Source organism: Grus americana, chromosome 15 (genome assembly GCF_028858705.1).
Source record: "Grus americana isolate bGruAme1 chromosome 15, bGruAme1.mat, whole genome shotgun sequence".
NCBI classification, from domain to species: Eukaryota; Metazoa; Chordata; class Aves; order Gruiformes; family Gruidae; genus Grus; species Grus americana.
In genome coordinates, this window is record NC_072866.1 from 7,004,718 (window position 1) to 7,027,830 (window position 23,113).

Below are 23,113 nucleotides of genomic sequence, written 5' to 3' on the forward strand. Positions count from 1 at the left end.
ACACTCAATGAATACTGCCAGCTTTGAGTAAAATGTGGCACTATTTAAATGAACACTCCTGTGACTGTGAACTTTAGAGATTTTCTTAATAAGGACTGCACCTCCCAGCCTTGATTTTGCAAGTTGCTTACAACCATTACTCGGGCTGATACCAAAGAAGGATTAAAGTGTGTAGCACGTCTCAGAAGGCACTGCGTACCTTTCAGAACAGGGCCCAAGTCACAACAATCAGTAGATTGATACCAAGCAGTGCTGGTTTTATAGGCAGTATATACTGTAATTTAACTGTGCCAGCCAAAGTATTTTATGAAGTCTATCCACATTATATATGCTGAATCTAACCTATATACCTGAATGCTCAATTTTACCAGGCAGGACAGAGCAATGGAACTGGGGAGTAATTTGGGCCAGTTCAGTTGCATTAGAAAAATGTCTGCCCTCAGTATGGTTAACCATTGTTAACCAGCCTGGATGGAGGCAAAAAAGGGGCCTAAAGAATATTTTTGCCATCACCCAGGTGTTCACCCAACTATTTGATTTGGCAGAAATGAGTGTAAAATGGATTGCACCAAATGACAGCATCAACACAATACTGACTGCTTCAGCCTCCTTAGCTCCATTGGTGAGTGCTGGAGGCTCTTGTGGTCTGAAATGGATCGCCTGAGTTCCCAGCAAAGGAAGAGCCAGAGGTACCAAAATGCAAATAAATTAGTGGTCTCTGTCAAACAGTTGGTTCAACTACTCAATTCTCCATCTGCCTTAAAAACTATGAAAACAATGAAAATGAAAATACCTAACCCACATCTGTTAGGATTGTTTGTTAGTAATCACAGTATCATCTTTTAAAAGAGTCTAGATAATGTATAGTCAGACTAGAGAGATCTGTAGATAAGAAAAAGAAACTGGTTTGTGCCTTTCACTTTCACCCTGCACAGTTTCTCGTAAATGAAGCTGTAACCGGCAACCGAGCCCAAGTACTCTGACAAGCTTTGCTTTGCAAATCTGAGGTCGTGTGCTGTCCTTTTCCATTCTGAAGTGTCTATTCCCTGAAATTCATATCTGTTCAAATTGTAGCAGAGCTACAGATCTTCAAATGCTCCTATACAAAATTTGAAATTATTTAAGTGCTTGATGTTTGCAACGTCAAAACGCCAGAGGTGCAAGCAAAAATGTGCACACATTGTCATGCCTGCTCTGCAGAGCCACTTTATGCTATGTGACATTTGCATGAATCTTAGACACCATCTACACTGAACTGATGTCTCCTAGTTGGCTCTTAAAGTATTGACAGTTTCTATTCTGAATAAATAAGCACTGTTGGCTTTTGCAATAGAGTGTACTACAGCAAGTCTGGTTTTGTGGGCTTGTTAGGTTTTGAAAATAAGGCGTACTGGTTTTGCATTTATCATTTATTGCTGCTTTTCATGACAAGCGGAAAGCTTGCTAAGTTTTTGGCTTCAATATTTTTGAATCCCTGAAGAGGCGCTTTTTGATTGTATTTGAATTTCAGGTCCAAGTTTTGTTGTTTAGCTTGGAGGGCTGCCCTAGATAGAGCTACATTTACAAACAACCATTGTGTTCCACAACTATGTACGTTTTAGCCACCTACAAAAAGTCAAATATATATTTTAATGTCATTCATTAATAATTATTTAAAATTATTCAGAAAAATAAATGTTTGTATAGTTGCCTCACTGCAGCCTTCATCACAACCATTAGTTCAGTAGAAAGGTCAGGTTACCCATACATAAGAAGTGATTTTAATATTTTCCCTTGAAGTGGGTCCTTTTTACAATTTCTTTGTATGTTCCTCTGGTTCATTTTGTTTTCCTGTTTAGTTCATAACTGGAATGAGGTGATGAAAGTCTTTTAGCACCAGTAGATATATTTACCTTAACAGAAACTGAGTCCCATGAGGTACTCATGGATCAGTTGTCAGTGATGGTTGTTCAGGACTTCAAATGTCAGCAACAGAAGTCTGACCTTCATGCCATCAGATTCGTATTTGATCCTGCATATTCTGGGCTTAGTGGAAAGCAGTGGGTCTTAATTAGAGAGTTTCAATATAGTGTTTTGAGGTGCTGTACAGACTACAAACTAGGACCTGTAATTAAAATCACTTAAATCAAGAGGTGGAGGCAGTTTGTGACATTTTAATGTCAAATTATATTTTGAAATGTGACATTTCTGTATGAGTCGTAGAGGTCTTTCTAAGCTGATCTGATGAGATGTCTCCCAGTTGGCTCACGTAGTCTTGCATCTTTTGATTTTTTTAATAGATTAAAGAAGCCTAAGAATGTGAAAACATATTTCAGTAATTATACATTGAATGTCCTGATTTAGGAAGAATTCTGCGATTTTACTTACCATTTTATATCTACTCTTAGACCTATTGAGAGATAAATAGGCTTTGTATAGCCCATACGCTCCTGTGCCTTTCATCAAAAATTAACACTATCGTATATGCCAACATCCATTCATTCATGCTAGTAGTTGCGGGAGTGAGCTGCTACTTGTAGGTGGTATGGCATCTAAGTCTGGGCTTGTAACTACTTCCATTTTTGAACCGTGCTTTACCAAATGCACACCATAATGTAAGAAATTGAAAAATCAAGCTTATTCAGGCTCCAGTCCATCTAAGTACATAAAAACATGTAAGTTATTGACTTTAAACAAAAGTTTCACTGCTGTTGATTTCCTCTTTATATTATTTTTGCTTTTTCAGTCATTCAGCTGTTGGTTCTGAATTCATGCTCTGCTTCCCCGCTGCAGAGAAACACAAGGCCAGCTGTTCCTTCAGCTATGACTTTAGCTTTTGCTTTCTGAAGTACCAATACCAGCATCTTCCCGCTCACTGCTTATCAGCATTCTTCCCATTCAAGGCCCTTTCTGCTCTTCGTCCCAGTATTACTGTCAGCACCAGGTGAGTCAGGAGACCAGTTGCTTACAAGCCTTTTCGAAAGAGGATGCCAGTGCTGCTAGTGCCCGGTGTCCAGTGCACGATCCCTTTTTTTGTCTAGCATCCCCGGGCAATCACATGGGCAAAGCTTTAGTCACAGCTTCATAGAAAATAAATGCAGCCATTTTACATGGAGATTCTCTGATCTCAGTGCAAAATTTAGTTAGTTAAGGACAGTCACCACATCAAGTAAAAAACATTGGCTAAAGCGTAAGAATAGTGAGGAGTTTTCACTTTTCACACAAATTTTCAGTGACTCGAAAACAGCTGACTGGTCTGCTTGGCTGTGTGACCTGCGGCTGCCACTAAACCTGCTGTCAAATGTCTGTCTCCTGAAGACTCTGCAAAATACTCCCTCCCACAGCAACAGAGATGTGGGCTTTTTCTTCTCTGGCTCCCTATGAACTCTTGGAGGGTCACCTCAAACTTTCCTCTTCAAGTAGCTTGATGTTCATCTTAAACTTCCACAAGTTTTTTCCTGAATGAATGCAGGTGTGTGCCGAGTGTACGATTGGTATAAAATTCCTGAGTCGTATTAAAACTCTGAACTCCTTTTAATCCTGTTCTAACATGTTATTAATTTCAAATTACCTTGATTGGTGGTGGTGCAGCTGTGTTGTTTTCTGCTTAAACAAGGTAAGGCTTGTAGGGAGAGATTGTCTCTTTGATTGGACCTAAGAAAGATCTTGCCTGCTTGAAAATTTGACTGTTAGTAAAAGCCTCTCCCTACTAAGCACCAGAAATTTATTTCATGAATCTTTGAACAGGCCTTGAATATTGGAGAACCCTGCCAATGTATGCTCTGCAACAGCTCTAACTTCTCAGCCTTACTGGCCTCTGTGTATATTTCTAATATTTGACATCTCAGATTTTAAGTTTTAGAAAATAAAATGCCACTCTTCTGTTTAGTTTTCCTTAGGAAAATTATTCTACTCTCACTCCACTGGATGAACTGGATGCTGACAATGCTAATCAGAGTATATTTATGCAAAGCCAGCAGCTGTCAAGGGAGGACACCGTGGTCTGTATTCCCCTACACTGGTTATAGGGGCTCTCCACTCCTGTTAGGCTTCTCATAAACATTCAATTCTTTTATGAAGTGAAATGAAGTCAGAAAGACTGAACGACTGAAGTCTCCTAGCTACTGGCTTCACTTCAGTCAGGATGAAGATCTAACGCTTTGGATGCCATTCATATTTCCTGTTTAAAAAGAGTTCTTTTTTTCTTGGTGCATGAGTTTGAATAAGCTCATCTGGAAGCCAGCTTTACAGACTATTTCCAGAGCAGCAAGCAATACTGGTAAAGACTATGATTAATTGTTGTTTTTTTCTTCTTTCATCATGTCATAGTCCTATTCCATAGAACGCTCATTTATTTCAGTTACATACCAGCATATTTATAGCATGGAAAGGAATAAACATATGACACCCACTTCTGCAGAATGCAACTGGAGCTCTCTAAGCATTTCCTCTAAGTATTCTTTGTAAATGAAATGAGTCAGCTAAGCTGGAAAGCATCACACTGTTTTCATAGGCTGTAGGGTACCATCAGGAGGGATGTCTGGTGTGTGACAGGAACTGGTTAAGTTTGCGTGACAGTAAGAGCAATGAAATAATTTCTCATGTTAAGGCTGGCTGTACAAGCTGAGGTTTCTACCCTCTCTGAGGAGGTGCCTGAGCCAGATGCTGTTTTTCCTCTGCCACACGCTGGGTGCAGCTGTCAGCTCCTGGCAGCTGCAGGAGGACTCTTGCCATAATCCTGTACTGATTCCACTAAGCATATGCTAACATGTAATGTACAGCATCTGGTTCTCAAGAAAAAAAAGAGTGTGAGAGGGTGCCTTGCCAATGCTTTACTTGATAGCATTTGCCACAATAGTTCATCTTATCTTAGAGTGACTCTCCTGCTGTTTTGATAACACTATGTGAGAGGCCCAGACCCTTGGTGTTGGTGTTAGTAGTAGTATTATGATGTCTGTCGCTCACATTTACCTGCCAAGTCACTTCTAAAATGTCACTTATTCAGAGCTACCTGCTAACTAAAACTTGGGCAAGTTGGACCTGGAATTTTCCTGTTTCAGCAGATGACTTGCCTGGCTCCAGGTCTTTTGAAATTGCTAGTTGGACATAATTTAGCATCCATATGCCAGACTGATCAGTCCCAAAGCATAAATTACAAGCAGCAGAAGTTCAAGTTAGGGATGCAAGTATGACTGATTTTCAACCCATTAATTCCAACCCATTGAGTCATTAATTTTAAATAACTAATTAAATCCAGTGATGAGGAGGTAGCCTAAAAAAATACCACTGAAGGATGAGGATGTTTTTCCAGACTTCATCCAGCACATCAGCATGTCTGCATGGCATATTTTATGCAGTACGAAACAAACATCAGGAAACAATTTAATTTTATATTCTTGTGATTGTTTCATATAGTTATGTGTGCAGTACAGGAAAATAAGCATGAACTAGGATGGATCTCTTAAAGGCAAAACTTGACAGTTCTTGTCTGTGGCGAAAGTTGTCCTTCAGTGAAGTTTCATATGAATACCTGGGAAAGGAAGACTGTCTCAGATCCCTCTTCTCACTTATGGAGTAATGCATTTTTACTAAGTATTGTTTTCTTATGTTGCTTCTGTCATGCCTAGTTCTCATATGCTGCTTCCTTTTACTGAAATAGGATATAAAAGACACAATCATATCACTTTGCAGTTTACTCTGTGATTGTGGGCAGCCAGCATCTGCAAGAGACGCTAACACAGAGCGGCACCTGCAAGCAGGTTGCAGAACAGAGGTGGAAGGCTGCTGTGGGCCTGTCCCCATCATGCTCAAATCCTCAAATCCTCTGAGCTTCTGGGCTGCCGCAGACAAGTTTTTCTGTCATACCTGTTTTATGGGTATTTGTGGGCCATTCTGACATTACCACTATGATCCATCAGCTCCATGCTTCATGACTTTTCTTCCATTCATCTGTGGAGCTTCCAGGTAACCATATTTTGAAAACAAATATTTAAAAAATACTAAAATATATATGAAAAAAAAATTTTTGATTACTTGGGTTCCAAATTTAAAAAAAAAAAAATCAAAACTTTTTTTTGAACTCTACTTAGTGACTTCTCAGTACTAGGAAAGAGAAACTGAGAAATAAAACTGAAGAAACTTTTCTGTATACATTAACTAATGGACTGGGACAGAGATCTTTTTTAAAACTCTTGGGTAGGGTGAAAGACTGTAAAATACCAGAATTTCTGGCCAAGGCAAAGGAGGATTTTTCTGATTGTGTAATACCAGCCTTTTACCAAAATTAGAGAGGAGAGCAGAGAATTGCTTCCATTTTAAGCAGTACTGGCAGTAAGAGTGTAAAAAGGTATGAGCTGGACAGAAAATTTTAAATTGCTGCTTCTTTGGAAATCTGTTTTCATGGAGATCTAGGGTCAAATTCTTTTCTAAGTTCTCTTGACACCGTACCAACAAAACAATGCCAGAGTAACGCTCTGGGCTATGTTATCTATGTGTAGTCTGACCTTTTTTTACCCATACTGTGCCAGCATCTCACATGCATGTCCGTGTGAGGAGTAATGTCCTTGAAGACTGCTTTGAAGAAAGGCGCATATTGTAGTAGCCGGCAGAAGATGATTGATTCCTTCTTTTTAATCCAGGCAACCCAAAACTCTGTCTCACCCAACATGCTCTCAGAAAATGTTCTCAAGTTTAATCCACTATAATTTACAGCCTGCCGGCCACCAACTCATTGCCTTTTCTAACCATGTGCTGAGCTTTCTCTGCTACCTTTAAATCAGAGGATGATTGCTGTGGGATCATCTCCGGAATACAGTCTGTTGAGGCATCAGACATGTTTCCTGCAGCTGCAGAACATGTCTCCACGCTGAGCTGAGCCAGTTCTTGGAAAAGACCATTGCAGATAGTTCAGTATAACTTTGCTTTTCACTGGAAGATAAGGATTTTCTGGTTTAGGAATACAAATCCATTTCTTGGTGCAGATCAACAGTGCTTCTGCCCTTCTTCTCATAACACAGTTTCTTCAAGGAAAATCTTTTAAAAGCGACCTTTCAGTCTCTCCTGCAGATTACACTCTTATAGGGGTCTTGCCTTCATCTGTAGATTTAATGGCTTAATAAGCATTAGACCCATACAATAACAAATAGGAATACAATACCTTTATCAATATTTGGCACAATTAATTTTTTTTATGTGAAACTAAATATTGATGTTGTCAAGTGACTACAGCTTAGGGACATAAATTACAAATATTCTTCTCCTGTGAGCCTCACTCAGATTTTGCATTCATATACAGTAACCACCTAATGTCTTTCCATTCCTGTAAGCCATATGATTTGATTGCCAGATTACATGATTTTGTATTGTGCTTAGATGTCAGTGTTTTTATTGTTATTACTAATATTATCTTTTATTCTTACTGTAAATGGAAACAAAGTTAACTGCTTCCTTACACTATAAAAGGAATAAAGTCCCATTTACAGAATGTCTCTAAACAGAAAATATCTCTGGAAAAAACATACGCTGAATAAATAATTCATAACATGATGGGTGAGTAGAAAAAAAGGTCTTTTGATGTATTTTGCTACTCAAAACAAAACTGGGTTTTTAAAATAAAGTAACTGGCTATTTTAATGGAGAACAAAATCTGCTTTAAAGAAGAATGATTGCAGGGGAGTCAGTTCTCTATGTAATTTTACCCATTTTGCAATTTTGTAGGTAACACAGAACTTGTGAAATTGAGGAATCCATCCCCTTGGTTTTCCTGATTTTCTTCTTCTTTGTTCCATTCTCTTGTTTTGCCATTAGCATATTTCTTGGCTTATTTTCTAAATGAAATGTGAAGTCACCCACCCAAAGGAAACCACAACATTTCAAGGATTTCAGATTGCAGCAAAGCGAATTAGCCTGTCTGTAATATAAGCAGACAGCAAATAAATTCTTAAAGGCCTTGGAATTACCAAGTCTCCCAGCTTAAAGCTGCCTATAGTTTCAGTGCATTGTGCTCCAGATTTCCACCTAAGTATATACAATAAAAAGATATCCTGAAAGCATCCCTGGGAAAATCAGCATGTGCATTTTCTTTTTTCCTCACAGAACCAGAGGATCTTCATCAACTAAACAGTAAACATTAAATGATCATTTCTTGCTAAGTATAAAGAAATAGCTTGGAGAAATATCTAGGATGGCTCCAACAGCCTGGGACGAAGTGCGGGCAAGTCTTAAGACTTGCATATAGCATAACCTTGGGGTGGGGGCAAAGAGCAGAGTCCGGACTGCAGGGTCACTTTACTCAGGTGAACTTGAGACACAGCAAGAAGTATTTTCTGCTCCAACCAAACCCTTGAATCAGATTTTTCACTAGCTTTTGCACATAAAGGAGTCAACCGTGAATTCAATTCAGGTGAAATGAGAACCAGCTGGGCTAAAACTCTGGAGAGGCTGTTAATAAATCATCACCGTTGGAAGGGGGGGGGGGGGGGGGTGCTGGCCCAGAGCTGCCTGGTGAATTGCACACTTATTTTCAGCAAGTTACAAATTGCAGCTGTGCGCAGGTGGCTTGTTGGGACCAGATAAACCACCTGGGAGTAAGTGCTCGTTTGCAATTGCCTTCAAAAATAGCACACCTATGCCAAGGACTTTGTTATCCATGTGAGTAATTTTTGGTTTTAACGCAGAAAACTCGACGGCAGACGTGCTGGTTGCGTCAGGCGGCGTGTCTAGTTCTGGAGAACAGGGTGTTTGTGCTTCCCTCGGCCCCGGTCAGATGAGCGGTTTGGTGGTGGCGCGGCAGAAACTCGGCAGAGTTACAGCGAACGCCGCGTTCTCTTTATGTGAAAGCAAAACACAGCGGCGCGGGGCACAAGCAAGCGGACTGCTACTCCCCGGCTTTATTGTAAAGGAACGCCGCCAGCCGGCCGCCCGCCCGCGATGGCCCCGCGGCCGGGCTCTGGGGCGGGTCCCCGCCTCCCCCCGGCCCCTCTCGGGCGGTGCCTCCCCCAGCGCTCCCCTCGGGTCCTGGCGCCGGGCCCGCCGAGCGCGTGGCGGCCGTTGAGGCGCCGCTAGCGTCTGGGGCGGGGCAGACCGCGCGCTGCTTCCCGCCTTTCCCCTCCCTCAGCGGCTGACGCGCTGCGGGCACGGGCCTCCCTTCACCAGCCTCGGGCCCCTCTCCCGGCGCGACGGCATGGCTGGGGACGGGCCGGGGCCGCCGGTGAAAGTGCTGGCCGCCCAGCTGCGGGAGGCGGTGCGGGGCGCCGGCGGGACGTGGCAGCTGGGCCGGGAGGAGGCGGGTCGGGCGCCGCTGCGCCTGCGGGCCGTCTGGATGCAGGGCACCGTGCTGGAGGTGGAGCGCGGCGGCGCGCGGGGCGGCTCGGCCCGGCTGCAGGACGGCAGCGGGCCCTTCACCGTGCTGGGGGTGGAGGAGGTGCCCAAAGGGCGGCCCTGCCTCAGCGCAGGTACCGGCCGCCGCCGGCGGGGGGGCGGGCACTGGGTATTGTAGGGCTCTTTCGCTCCCCGTATTTCTTTTAAAGTAATTCAGCAGACTTCCTCATGGCGCCCGTCGGGTACCCCACCTCAGGCTGGAGGAGCCTGTGGGAGGTGTCACGCCCTGAGCGGGGCAGGTACACAGGCGTGGGGCGCGCAGCCCTTGCGGCGGTGCCCGGGGCCGGTGGGTGCCCCGACACCCTCCCACGTACGCCCTGGGTGCGGGCGGCCGAGAGCCATCGCGTGCGGCTCTCCTGGGTGCGTGTACACGAGGCGCCTCACGGCCACTAATGTAAAGGTGCTTCCTGCACAGGGATGCAGGATACTCCCGGTATTTGAAGGCAGGAGACTTGCAGGCCTGCATGCCCACTGGCTGCAAAGGGTACTAAGAATGGTTCTTGCCTGTGTGTCAAATATGTGTCTGGGGGGCACGCTGAGCTTGCGCAGCTGCACGGAGGGCATGCTTTCACATGCACCATCATTAATAGCAGAGGCAGCCTGAAAAAGCTGTGCTGTTGCAGCAGCCGCTGAAGGAGCAGCATGTGCTGCAGCAGAGGAGTGTGGTTGTGGCTGTCAGTATGAAGACTTATGCTGCCTTCCCATGTGAGTTCCAGTAAGGATAGGGCTTGTTTTCAGTTCTCTACAGTTACAGGAAATGTTTGATCAAACTGGGGTGCTGCAGAGGAGAGTTGTGAGTCTAAGAACAAGGATGGAGATTTTTCTTTTCCTTCCTTTCACCAGTACTGTTAATTCAACTGGAGAAGTGCTGGACTGCAGCATCACAGGATTTGTGGTACAAAATAGCCACACTGCTTAATTTTCAGTCTTCTGAATTGTCCTCCCTCCATTTGCACGACAGAGGACTAGCATGCTGGTTTTGACTCTCACTGTATTTGAAAAATATAGTAAAGTGTGCTGTAAAAAAGTTGTACAAATAATGAAGCCTTTTCCTGAAATTTAGTGCTAAGCAATCTTAGTTCCTTGAGTTTTCTTGCACGTGTGGGCAGTTTTAATTCAAACTGGTTAACTACTTGGTTTTAAATATTTTGTTTTCTGAATTAAAAATAAAATGAAAATACAAAAGTTAATTAAATTTCATGCTTGCTTGTTTTTGTTGGTTTTTTTAGGGAAGTATGTAATGGTGATGGGTGTCGTGCGGTCCTGCAGTCCTGAGCCTGTTCTCCGAGCAATAAAGATGACAGATCTTTCTGAAAACCCTGTGAATAAGAGTATGTGGAGCCTTGAAGTGGAGGATTTGCACAGAGTCATCCCCTAGATACTTTTTCTTCTGCCTGAAATAACTGGAAATGTACTTCCCCCCCGCCCCATTTTTTTTTTTGGTGCAGAACACTGGGCCGTTCTGTATATTTGTGGTTTCAAACAAATACCAGCTACTCTTGGAGTAAGCCCAAGAGAGAAACCGGGCTCAGAGTCAGGTGGAGGGATGTGTGCATATCTTATAATAATCACAATGTTAATCTCTTTTTATGACAGCAGATTTGAGAAACACTTATTTGATGCTTTCTGAGTAACGTGTATGTTATCAGGAATACTACATACTTCCAGATATGTTAGTTGCTGTTTCTAGGAATGTGTTTAGTCAGTCATTCCTATAGTGTATTCTTGGCAGCAGGAGCTGCACAGAACTTTTGTTACCAGGGTTACCACTTGATATGTGGAATGAAGGGAAAATGTGTTTCAGTCCATGTAGATTGTGGTTGGAAATAACATCTTCACCTGTGTTTTCTTTTTCAGTAATAACCATGTCAGTAAACTCTACTTGTAAGACAGATGTCTCCTTCTAACTGTAAGCAGAGTCTTGTATTTAAATACTTGTCTGGTTTCTGTGTTTCTGAAATACTGAAAGTGGTACAGTAATAACTGCGTGTTCCAGTGAAGTGAAATTAACTGAAAAGATGTCATGCAGGATTCCTTGGAATAGGTTCTCCAGGTTCAAATTGCAAATACTTTTACCACCTCATGAAACAAGCTTGCTGTGCCTAAGTGCATTTTTCTCTTTGACGGTTACCTCTCTTGTTCCAATGTATGCTATTTTTAGTTAAGTCATTCTTAAGTATATTTTATTTTTATCTTTCTTCTTCCTGTGGAAAAAAACCCAAACTATGAAATCAAATCAGAAAACCTTTAAAAAGGTCTATTTCCACTCTTGTCTAAAGAGAATTTGAGTCCTAAAGAAAGCATTGCATTATCCATGTGGTATGGCTTTGTAGTTTGGGACTATATTGTCCAGCAATTCAATTATGTTAATTAGGAATGCGTATAGGAAGGGAGGATATTCTCTGATTCTACTCTGTACAATTTAAGACAAGAATCAAGTGGTGGTAACTAAACTTCAAAATTGTGAGATTATGTTTTCAAAGCATATGGAAAGTAAATACTGTCTTTTAAGTAGATCTTTGAAGAGATCTTTACTGATGAAGGGCTGGATTGCAGAGTGGAATTACAGCCTTGAGTTTAGTATTCCAAACCAGACCACATCAGAGGCAGTTTTATAATGGCAGTCCTGTGCTCTGAGATAAGCATGCCAGTGTTGATGATCACTGATGAAATGCCAAAACACACAGAATTTTGGCAGTCTGGGTTTATTTATTGTATTTAATGCTGGGAAAAAAACCCACTTTTGGGATGCTGTAGCCTTTGAGATGATCCACATGGTCAGCATATTGGCTAGCAACTGTTTTTATCTGGCAATAGATACTTTTCCATCTGAATGCTTATGTCACGAACCTGAAGCTTATTCTACATAAGTTCACCTTGCCATGCTAACTAGGCAGTAAACCCCAGGAAATAAAGAGCTAAAAGGTCTGCTGCATCCTTGCTAGCATCAGTAAATTTATGGCAGAATTAAGTATGTCTCGTAGCCCCTGTCATACGTAGTTGGTAGGTGCACAATGTAGTGGCTATGAGGAGTGGAACTACTGCTAATCCATCTGGAAGTGAGCCATATTCACTGAATACATTTGAAAAGTTGCATTTTTTGCCACCCTCTCCCATCCAGAGGCTCATGAGTCAAAGCATCTGGGGTTTCTTTGCTCACTAGGTAAGAGTCTATTCCAAGCATAAGATCTAGATCTCTTCATTGCTTGATTTAGGGTGTTTCAATATCTGTCTGGCTCTGGACTGTACACTTGATCTCACTAAAAACCCAGACATAAACTGTGGTACCAATCCTCTAGCAAGTTTCATATATTTGATCAGTACAAGCTATAAATAATGCTTGGCAGTTGATTGGAAGGAGATCTGCTGCTGAAGCAGTGCTTCAGAAAGGCCTGCAATTACCTTAGTAAACCAGTAACTTTTAAGTGTTTTAAAGCTAAGACAGACTGGATGCTTTTATGACAGTTCACATTAAAAAGTGCTTTCCTAGGAACTAAAAGCAAAAGATGCTCTTAGCAAAGTTGAATGTCAAACTTTTAAACAAATGACTTTGATTGCTTTGACTTGGAGTTTAGCTGTACATTTACCTAACGAATGGCTGATGCTGCTTATGGCTGTTGGTGGCTTCTGTACCACCTAGGTTTGAGGGTCCAGCTGAAGTGCCTCGTCTCTGGGTTTCCCAGGAGAGAGAGGCAGACTAACTCCTGTGCAGCTCAGGACAGCTCTGCCAGCAGTTTGGCACCGTAAGGCTCTACTGAGTAGTGGGAATTCTCTTTTTTCCACATCTTAACTTGTGTCTCAAGTTCTACAGTGGAATGTGGGTTTGTCTGTGATTGCTGTTTCTGTTGTACAGCATGTAACTGAGAAGTTACAGGGTCAGGGGCTTTTCTAGCCCTGTCTTGTGGAGGAGGAGGTCAAAGCTGGGATCTTGTTCTAGAAGTACTTGGTATTTATTTGGACTGTGAAGAGGGCAGGAGAATGGCTATAGATTGCAGAAAGGCTTCTGTGCCCTCTGCGTTAGCTCTGTCATAACTGGAACAAACCAGGATTTATCTCAGCACATACCAGTATCTGGGGAGCTCACCTGGCAGAAACAGGAGGTTCTGTCTGTTTCAGACTCTCAGCCTGTGACAGATCCTCAAAACCTCAATTTTGCCTCTAAGTTTTGGGGCATAAGAGTTTGTGTGGTATGCATAAATGTCTGTGAACTTTATAGATGTGGAGTTTTTGTATATGATTTATAAAGGATGTGAGTTGTAAACACTAAAAATACTGACATTTGGAAGAATGACTTAAGCTCTCCATGCTCCTGCAAGGACAGCTGGGTGTGGGTGGGTGTGTTGAAGTGCTCTGATCTGCAGGAGTTACAGAGCAGGAATTCCTGGTCTCTAGCAAGCCAGGAGGCAAGATCAGAGAGCCATTTGTATTGTGTGGATGTGTAAATCCATGAGCTATTCAATGGATTTTATGCATTTTTCACGGAACAGCATAGCTGTGTACTGCATTACCTTCATCTGAAGCATAAACATTTCAGATTACTTCAGTCAAGGTGTTCTAAAATGTGCAGTATTATCAGCAGTTGTATACTACAAGTTTAGTCCTGATAAAGCCAGGGTAGTGCAGGGAAAAGTGCTGGTTTTGAAATACTGAAACTGAATTATCAACCTGAGAAATGATTTGGTCAAATCCTGCCAAGGGGATCCTTCCCAGAGGGATCACATCTATGAGGAATCATAAACGTACTGAAGTTGACTTGAGGGATGCTTTTTGGGCTGAGTCATCATCTCATCTTGGCACGCTCCCTGCAAGTGTGTCAGCCTGCAGCAGACAGGGAGACTTCTGTCCAGCCATCTGGGACAGCTGGAACATGATTTCCCACATCATCCTCTGCCACCTTCCTATTTGACTTGTTTGCTAATATGAGCTGCCTTACAATGTAGCTGACATCTTGCTTCTGTCAGGCAGGGAGGGTCATGTATTATTTCCATTTTTTTTAATTAATTCCCAAGATGAGCCATTACCATGCAGTGATTAAGATGTACTTAAAAATCATTTGAATGGATGGCTTCCTTGGTTCATTAAAGGTTTTAGAAAAGTTCATTTGAAGAACCTCTTGACCTGTGACAAACTACTGCACGTTAGTTGCTAGCTACTTTATGAACAGGCATGAGAAAGAGGTTGCCTTTCCACTAACACCAGTGCTCTGTCTGGCTCATAGGAAAGGCATAGCTGCCAATTAAAAAAAAACAAACCACCAGAGATTTGACTTTATTCATGAAAGCCGTAAGTCAATGGTGAACTCAGATTATGAACAAGAAATGAAGTGTGGTTGGGATTTTTTTTTTTTTTTTTCCTCATCTACGCCGTGCCCCGGTCATTATTCCGACAGTCCTGTTCTGTATAAATGTTGCTTTGTGCAGCCTTCTGTTCCTGGCCAGACGCAGTAGTTGTTGCTGTGGCAGGACCGAGCAGGGGGTTGCAGTTGTTGGCCTGGGCGCTGGCTCCACCTCTTGGCCGCTGAGCCGTGCAGCAACCGCCGCCCCAGGCTCCTGCTGAGCTGCAGGGGTGCTGTGGGGTTTGGAGGGACGGTTGGAGTTCTGGCCTCTCACCAATACCTAGGCGCAACCTGTGCACATTATGCGGGAACATCTCGGGAGACATCTGTCAACGTACTACTCACAGTGGTTGTAGTTTAAAACGTTTATTGGTAGTTAAATGGATTATCACCCGTGGTATGTTTTATGCAGCTTCTGGGAGACTCAGTATTGGCATCCAACTCGGTGTTGCTGTCTGCAGTTAGTGTACAGTTAAACTCTTCCTGTATGTCTACATCCCTAACTCTGCTGCAGTTAGCTGCAATGTAAAGCAGCGCTTCTGAATCTTTTGCTCGCCTCGCTGACATTTTACTTTGTTCCTCTGTCACCTCAGCTGTTTTATCAAAGGCAGCATCTGGCGTGTGTAGCATGCACTAAGTGACTGGGGAGAAGATTATGCATTTTTTTTAATCAATAACTGGTATAAATCTTTAATTTTCAGAAATGTTTCATACAATTTTGGCTCCATTGTGAAACACCTCTTCTCTGCAAGTAGGAAGTTATAAAATTATTACATAGGAAGACTTGATTTCTACCATGTTTTGTATAGCAGCACCTCACACTTCTGGGAGTCCTAACAATTTTCCTGACTAGTGTGAGAATGTTTTATTTAGAATTTGTATAAAGCAAGAGTAGACTGAAGCAGCATACACAAAGTAACAGGTCAGCTGCTATTTTTTTTGTCTCTGTAAGCTACAGGAGCTGTTTAAACCCAGCCAGTTCCCTTTATTCTTATGAATAATAGGTAAAAATGTACTCCAGCATAAAACTAAGGCAGTCAAATGTTTGTTAACATTATTTCATAGTTCAGAACACCATTATTTCAATGTTTGCATATTATGCAAAGACAGCTGAAGGGCTTTGCAGTGTTACTGTTTACTAAGGAATAATTGCATTCCTGCTGCTGCGTGGAGGAATGTAATGCTTTTTTTTTTTTTTTTTTTTTTTTAGTCAATAGGCTTACAATATAGAAGGTAATCTAACAGCTGAGACACTGACACAACAGTATCTCTAACACCCGCAGACTACTTTATGGGTAGGACAGGTGTCAGTCACCTCTTCCTGACACGTAAACTGATTCTGTGGTGGGGGTGCTAAAGACACCAAGGCAGAATGTGAAACTGGTGAACAGATGCCAAGAAGGCTGTTTCTTGTTTAACAATTATACTTTAATGAGGGGAAAAAAAAATCAACCAGCATAAAAATAAGAAATTTATTCAATACTTTCAATTATTTAACCGTCTCATTGTATCTTGGCCCTCTCACGTGTTGGGGCACTTCCCTGGAAAAAGGTCACTTTCTGCAGAATTTACTGAACAGCTGAGTTTCAGTCCTGGAGAAGAAAGGAGTCAGCCTCTGCACAGGTTCAAAGCCGATAAGCTGCTTTCACAGAGTAGCCCACTTGTACCAATCTGTGCTGGAAAAGACCTTTCATCAGCTCTTAAATGTATCCAAGCTGTGGTTCTGGGCTTGTGAAGAGGCAACTGCATGGGAGAGGAGGTGTTGGGTTTGTTTTTGTTTTTTTTTTTAATTAAAGTAACCGATACTCTTCTGTCCAGTTTCTTCTGGTTGATTATAGTTTCTTGTCATGGTACTGAAACCATTCCTTTTGCCCTCAGCTGTTTCTGGGTGAAAAGCTTTCCCTTTCTACTATATATTCATAGTCCTAACACTAATTCATTCACGCTTTTACTGTTCTCCTTAGTATTGATTCTAGCTTGTCTACCTAAAATAGCTGTTTTATTTTGGGTGCTGAAAGGGTTCTTCCATCTTCAGGGCTGGTATCTGCCATTCAGAACTGGCTCAAGCTGAAATGAAGAAGAGATTAAATCCAGGTAAGTGGGTAGTAAGAACTTATAGGATAGAAAGGAACAAGTGACATGTAGTAAGAGTTGTTGTTATGCTCAATTACAAAAAATCTATGAAGGGAAAAATAACATCAAATATTTCTGACATTATCAAAAAGCTGTGGGGAAAAGTATTCTAGCATTTCAGATACAGTTTTCTCTTAGATATGCTACCTTGAAGAAAAGATGTAACGTTCTTCGTGTCTGATGGTAAATTCTCATGAAGGAGGAGAGCAGCAGCATTATTACAAAAGCTTATGGGATATGGCTAGTTCGACTATCCAGCGGAAGGTCCTTGACAAGAATGAGTTTCTAGAAAGTAAAGTAGTGTGAAGGTAGCTATTGCTGACTGAAATTTTCTCTTTTGTTCTCATGACCTTAGATGGCTATCAGCTATGATGCGTGACTAGTCTGGCCATTACAAACTCTTTCACAATATCAAAGCTAATTCTCCCTCACTGCACTTTGGTCTGTTACACTTCCTTCTTTTCAGTGTGTTTACACATTTAAAGACTTAACCCATGTCTGTCCTCAGCCCTTCAATTCCCTGCTCCCCCCCAAGAGACCTCTGGACTTTTCTCAGCTGGTTCACAACTTGACTAGAGCATGGTGTCCAAAAACAGATACATAAAATAAGCTGAACAGAGAAGAATTATTTCTTGTCTTAAATATGTTTATTCATGTGTACATCCCCAGTATATTTTGCTTGTTTAATAGCATGCTTTTACAGCATGTTATTGTTAACTGAGCTTGTGATCCACTGTAATTCCAATCCCTTTCCTTAGAAATGGGACAATGTAAACTAGCAGCACTGGCTGACTTCAATCTTTTGGCTACCAAGCCATCTCAGATTTAATAAAATGTGTGTCTATATTTCATGTTCAGATGTTGAAGACTTTATATAAACTATTGACGTTAAAACCCCTTACTGCCTATAAGATACCACCCAGAAATTTCATAGCCATCTACTGCTTACTCACTGGCAGATAATGACAGGTGGCATTATTACTGAGTATGGCAGTGTGCGTATGTGCTGTACATACATAGTGCATGTGGTTTTTTGAGGTTTTTAATTTTATGGCTAGCACAATCATCACAAAGATAGTTATTCCCTTCCTTAGTGGGTGAGAATTCAGCAAATACTTGTAAATATTTTTTTTAAGCATACCACAACTATGTAGTCACCAAATCACCCTTTGGTGGTGATAATAAATTTACAAATGCAAGTTAATTTCATTTCATTGCATATATTCAAAACCCTACCCTGTTTTCTCATTATCAAGCCTTAGCAAACATGGAGCATATAAAGTTAGGAGTGTAAACTCAAGTGCTTCATTCCAAGCAAAAGCATAATTGGCTCTTCCACATGATTCCATCATTTACTCAGAGTAACTGTTTTCATTGCAGTCTTGTAAAAATGTAATTACATCTCCAGTTGTTATTTGGGCAAGTGTATCAGTAATTAGCATGGCAATCATTTGTATGCGTGTTTCCTTTCATGTTCTCATTCAATGAAAAGATACAATCAAATAGCAAATTTCAGAGAAGGCTCTGTCCTTTTTATGTCTAAACTAAGGAATAAGATAATGTAGATGAATAAAATAAGTTTTGGGGATGTTCTTGGTCATTTCTCTTAAGACAGCAATAGGTGAATAGTCAACAATGTTACTCCAGTGGTACAAGTTATCATTGTTTATATATCATTATTTACATAGCGATTTGTAGTCAATATCATAGTTGAAAAAAGGTACTGTACACAGAATATCCAGTGGAAACAGTTTAATTAAAAACCTGTAGAAAAGATGTATAGTGCAAATTAGTGACTATACATAATACAGAAACTGCCAAATACACAGCTGCTATCTCCTAACTGGTGAGGTGTTTGAGATCACTGCCATTCTCCAGCACAGCCAGCCGCTTGTTCTTTGGATACGTGTGTTGAACTACAGCCAAGTTGGGTGGGAGCAAGGTAACGCATACTGGAAATGGCAACTGCACGGTTCCACTGTGTATATATATAATAGTGCACTAGCTCTGAAGAAAATAGGAGGGGACTAAATCTTATTACTAACAAGTATTTTATTACTAAGAAGTATTTTTGAGCTGTGGGACTTACACAGTTGTTCTTTTTCTTTTCACAAGAAGTCATCTTTCCTTATAATTCTGCACTTCCCAAGTAATACAGATACAGTCAGCAGACCAGATGACTCCAGTCTCTTTTAAAGAGAGTCCTAATAAAAAAAGACTAGTCCTGAAACTAGTGTAGAGTCCCAGTCTGGTTTGTGCAGCAGTGTGCAATGCAGCAGTGCGTGCACTTTCACCAAAAAATGTGAGGATCCGTAACTAATTTGCACAATAACAACAGAAAGGGGTGAGGATTATAATGCCAAAAATTTCAAGGCACTACTGCTCTCTTCAGGCTTTTCAGCTTTCTTTGCATTTTTAAACAGATTCCCAGAAGACAGCTATCCAGTTGGCAGCTGCATTAAAACACAAATATTGATAATCCTGAAATTCTAGGTTAAGTCTAAAGAAGATAGATTTCATTAAAAGAGACTGAAAAGTACAAAAATAGGTCACTATGTTGAGCGTATCTATATAGTACGTATTACTGGTAATATGAATCCAAATGCATTATTCAGACACAAAAAAACCTGAAACTAGATTAGTATCTGTGAAGTGGAACTGCTAGGGCCACTCACACCCCATTCTGCAGTATCCTTCTGCCACCTGCAGAGCGAGTTCAGAGGCAATAAGGCAGTCGGGACTGTGACTGAGCGGGCTGTGGTGTGCTGCTGAGTGACCAGCAGAAGGGGAGAGAGAGACGAGCAAGAAGAATCACGCCAGGAATAGGATCATTGTTGCTCATGCCCGCAGTCAGTTTTATGTTCTCATGTGCTCTTGCCTAACAGACACGTAAGTACTGGACTAATGCAGTCAGAATATTCAGGGTGAAAAGAAACAAAACTTACCACTGAGGAGGAATTTCCACAGGGACAAAATTTCGGTTGCACAAATGAACAAAAGCTGCTGCTAAACTGCAGGCAGCCTTCAACTCAGGGGAGTCGCAGGTGTCGTACGTACACATGCTGTAGAACGGTTCAGGGTCCACCTGCAACAGGAAGGGGATTATTTAGAGGAGAGGTGTGCAGGGTGCCAGCATACACCTCTTGTGGAGCCAAGCAATCTGGCAGTACAGCTGCAGGTGAGCTGAAAGGGAAATTTGATTTGTGTCTCCAGCCCACCCTCGTTAGGCACATTCACCAACCTTTATTCCCCTCCTAATACTGAGGGGTTTCTTTGTATTTCCAAATTCTAGACCTGTATGATAGAGTGGTGCAAAGTCACGCTACTATTTTGTGGATGTCAAGGACCTTAATTTATATTTATGGTGCTTTAACACCTTTTTTTTTTTCTTCTTTTGGTCCGGATCCTTGTTCTAATTCCTTCTAGTGTTTTCCACAAGTAAACGTCTGTATCCTTGCAACAGCTGTGCGGACTCCTTTGAAGTATGACACTTGGGCATTCAGCTAGTCCTCTGGGGCTGCAGTCATACTTACAACTCTGAAGCAGTTCCTGAGAAGTGAATGTGAGTCTTCAAAAAACACTTTACAGACTTTTTGCTTGGCTGTAATTGGACATGGCTTCGCTTTCTTCTGTATGAGACTGCACTCGTTCACCTGGGAAAACAAAATTTATCAAGTTGGGGATTTTCATTTGGTTTTTTTTTTTTTTTTAAACATCAGTGTAGCGTGAATTCTTCAGATTTCCAGTGTGAGATGGTTTGATGGATGATACAGGCAGCTCAGTCAGTACACTGCTCCGATTAACATTTATTGTTCGTTAGTATTGATAAGTACCTTGTATGCTTCATAAACAAAAATGTATGTCTCACAAATATTACAGATTACAGACACTGTTTCCTTTTTTCCATTGATTTTGTTATTCATGAAGGATTTTGGGGGGGATGGCTGCTGACATAGTAAGTAGTTGGCTAGTTGTCTTAACTTTTATATGACAGATCAGAGTTGTGCTTTTAGCAGATCTTTTTGTTGGAGAAAAAAAAAATCTTCATATCATTGCTGTGTTATTCATAGGTAATAAACAACAGGGCAGCTTTAAAAAACCCATATAACCCAACTGGAGGTCCCTGCAATTACCAGCATTTTTGGACAGTAAGATGTGAATGGATATGTTGTACATGGTTCAGGTAAGGTCTCTTAGCACACCAGTCAAAAGCTGATGGTACCAAATAGGAACAGAGCTAGTACTGAGCAGCATTTGCTAAACTTTCTCAGGGTTTGTTTTGACTGAATACTGATTTTAGTACTCTGTATCAGATCAGCAACTTACTATTTTTTTTAGTCAGTAATTTCCTGGCAAGTCTTTGAGTTTAGAAGTTCTTTAAACAAGTGTAAACTCAAGTTATTTTAATTACTAAGAAAAACTAACTGCCAGTTTAATCTCTCAGATAACCCTCACCCTGCAGGAGTCAAATAGCTGCAGTCTCCTCATAAACCTCCCTGTGTTGTACAGCAGCTGGACTTGTAACACTAGAACTTCACTGATGTTATTTGCAAGGTCAGTGCCTGACAAAGGCTTGTAACAAAGCTATAGACTATAGCCCAAGTTCATAGTTCGATGTGAGGTGACTTCAGCAATGCAGAGTGACTGACTGCTTTTATTTCAGGCTTAGATACCTGGCTACATTTAACCTGACTGTGTTTTCACTTTCTGTATCACATACAGTTGTGCTGAAGCTTCTGGTCAGGAAGGATTTTTTTGCAAGCTCCATTTCATAGCACAGCTGAATACGCTGCCTCTTTGAACTGGGTATTTCCACTGTTATCATCCCTTCCGACTGCTGCAGAAAAGTTTCAAAGACTTTAATGAACTCCTGACTTGACATATTTGCATTTCTGGCCAGTGCTTTAATGATGTAAGACAATAGTACGTTATTGGCACATCAGTCTTTTTATTACTTTTTTTCTGAAGGAGATATGACTGCAAACAGCACAGAGTTCACCTAGAGTCATCTACAAACTTTTCTTGGCACTATACAGCACTGCAAAGATGCCATGGCCTACAAATAAAGTGTACCAATCAATAGCGTAAGTGTAGTCATTATGCCATCAGCCACTTAAAGAAGGACATATATGACTTCCCAGCTTGTTTATGATACTAAGTTTCTTAAGTATTGCTTTTAATTGATTGTTATTTTTAGTTTAACTTCTCTGGATAGTTTTGCATTAGATGGTTGCATTTTATGAATGTATTAGAAGCAATTGAGAAAATTATACCTACAGTCAGTCATGGCACAGTCCTGCCCCATTATTAACATAAATATAGGCTGCAAACTCATTAAGTATCTCTCCAGCAGCAAAGTGCAAGATACTTGAAGCAATCCTCTTTTCTAATTAAAGTACTGAAATAAAGCTGAAAATAGCAGCATTTCTGTGCCCAGAACTTGGACATCCTCTGGTGAGAGAAGGTAAAGGGAAGTCACAAAATAATAAGAGGCTGGTTTCTTTTTTGGTTTTGGTTGTTTTTTTTTTTTTTTTTTTTGTAGTAAGAGTCTCAAGTTAGGCTTGAAGGGACATAGAGGATCCTGTCAACATGGCTTGACAACACAGTAAGGCTGCTTTTTTTTTTTTGGTCAGCTGCATTCACAAATGGCTACATGTACACCTACATGTTTTCATGTTTAGATTATTTTCAGCTGAAGATAAATTACATGAATTAAGTGTGTCTGAAGCTAAGAGGTATAATGTTACTGGTATAAGAGTTACAACATTCATTTAAGATAGTTACAGGAAGTCCTTTTATGCAAGTTAATAACTGAATCAGCTGCAGCTATCCCTCCAAAAAAGTCTCAGCCCTTAGTGGTATGGGGACAGTGAGCAAGTTTACTAGGTACTGATTTCTAAAGCTTTGTTTCTTGATAAGGTGAAAAGCAGGAAGACCAAAAAAAATTAAGAGGCTCAATATACCCAGCTACAACAACCAGTTCCAAAGAAAACTTCAGGAGGGAAAACTTCCTGGTACAAACTGTGCCCAGACTGATGAACATGTGGATTTGTCCCAGACCAAACACCTCCTGGCTCTGCATTCCAGAAAGAGGTGTTCTAAGTATGGAAAAACATCAAAAATACCTGGCTCCAACACCAGTTTCTTCTAATAGCCTCCATGTTTCACCTTACCACTTAGACCAAAAATGCTCAACACCTATCTACAGGGAATTCTTATGTGGTTATTAGCAAATATGTGCAACCTTTTCCCTGGTTAAACACAGGAAAACCAATCGTACATTATGCT

At 41.2% G+C, this 23,113-nt stretch overlaps 2 protein-coding genes across 4 annotated transcripts in view; one reads left to right on the forward strand and one right to left on the reverse strand.

Moving 5' to 3' along the window:
• Positions 1 to 9,098: 9,098 nt before the first annotated feature.
• Positions 9,099 to 20,696, forward strand: RMI2 (RecQ mediated genome instability 2). Of its 2 annotated transcripts, XR_008579406.1 has the most exons (3): positions 9,099 to 9,431; positions 10,587 to 11,266; positions 20,252 to 20,696. XR_008579406.1 is itself a non-coding variant. In XM_054843048.1 (2 exons), the coding sequence occupies exons 1-2, from the start codon at positions 9,161 to 9,163 to the stop codon at positions 10,733 to 10,735; spliced, it is 420 nt and encodes a 139-aa protein (XP_054699023.1). In that variant the 5' UTR covers positions 9,099 to 9,160; the 3' UTR covers positions 10,736 to 20,696. The 2 variants fall into 2 exon arrangements, 1 of the variants encoding a protein (XP_054699023.1); XM_054843048.1 differs by having other exon boundaries at positions 10,587 to 20,696.
• LOC129213269 (uncharacterized) overlaps positions 16,460 to 23,113 on the reverse strand; it is a 106,454-nt gene continuing 99,800 nt past the window's right edge. For both annotated transcript variants that reach the window (XM_054843009.1, XM_054843010.1), the window contains 3 exons: positions 20,359 to 20,478; positions 19,771 to 19,910; positions 16,460 to 16,759 (listed from right to left, as the gene is read on the reverse strand). In XM_054843009.1, coding sequence (XP_054698984.1) covers positions 16,744 to 16,759; positions 19,771 to 19,910; positions 20,359 to 20,478 — 276 coding nt within the window. In that variant the 3' untranslated portion in view covers positions 16,460 to 16,743. The remainder of the gene's footprint in view (positions 16,760 to 19,770; positions 19,911 to 20,358; positions 20,479 to 23,113) is intronic.

Coding starts and splice junctions, on each gene's coding strand:
- RMI2 (XM_054843048.1), top strand. CDS start 9,161: ATGGCTGGGGACGGGCCGGGGCCGCCGGTGAAAGTGCTGGCCGCCCAG. Junction 9,432..10,586: donor GCGGCCCTGCCTCAGCGCAG/GTACCGGCCGCC, acceptor TGGTTTTTTTAG/GGAAGTATGTAATGGTGATG.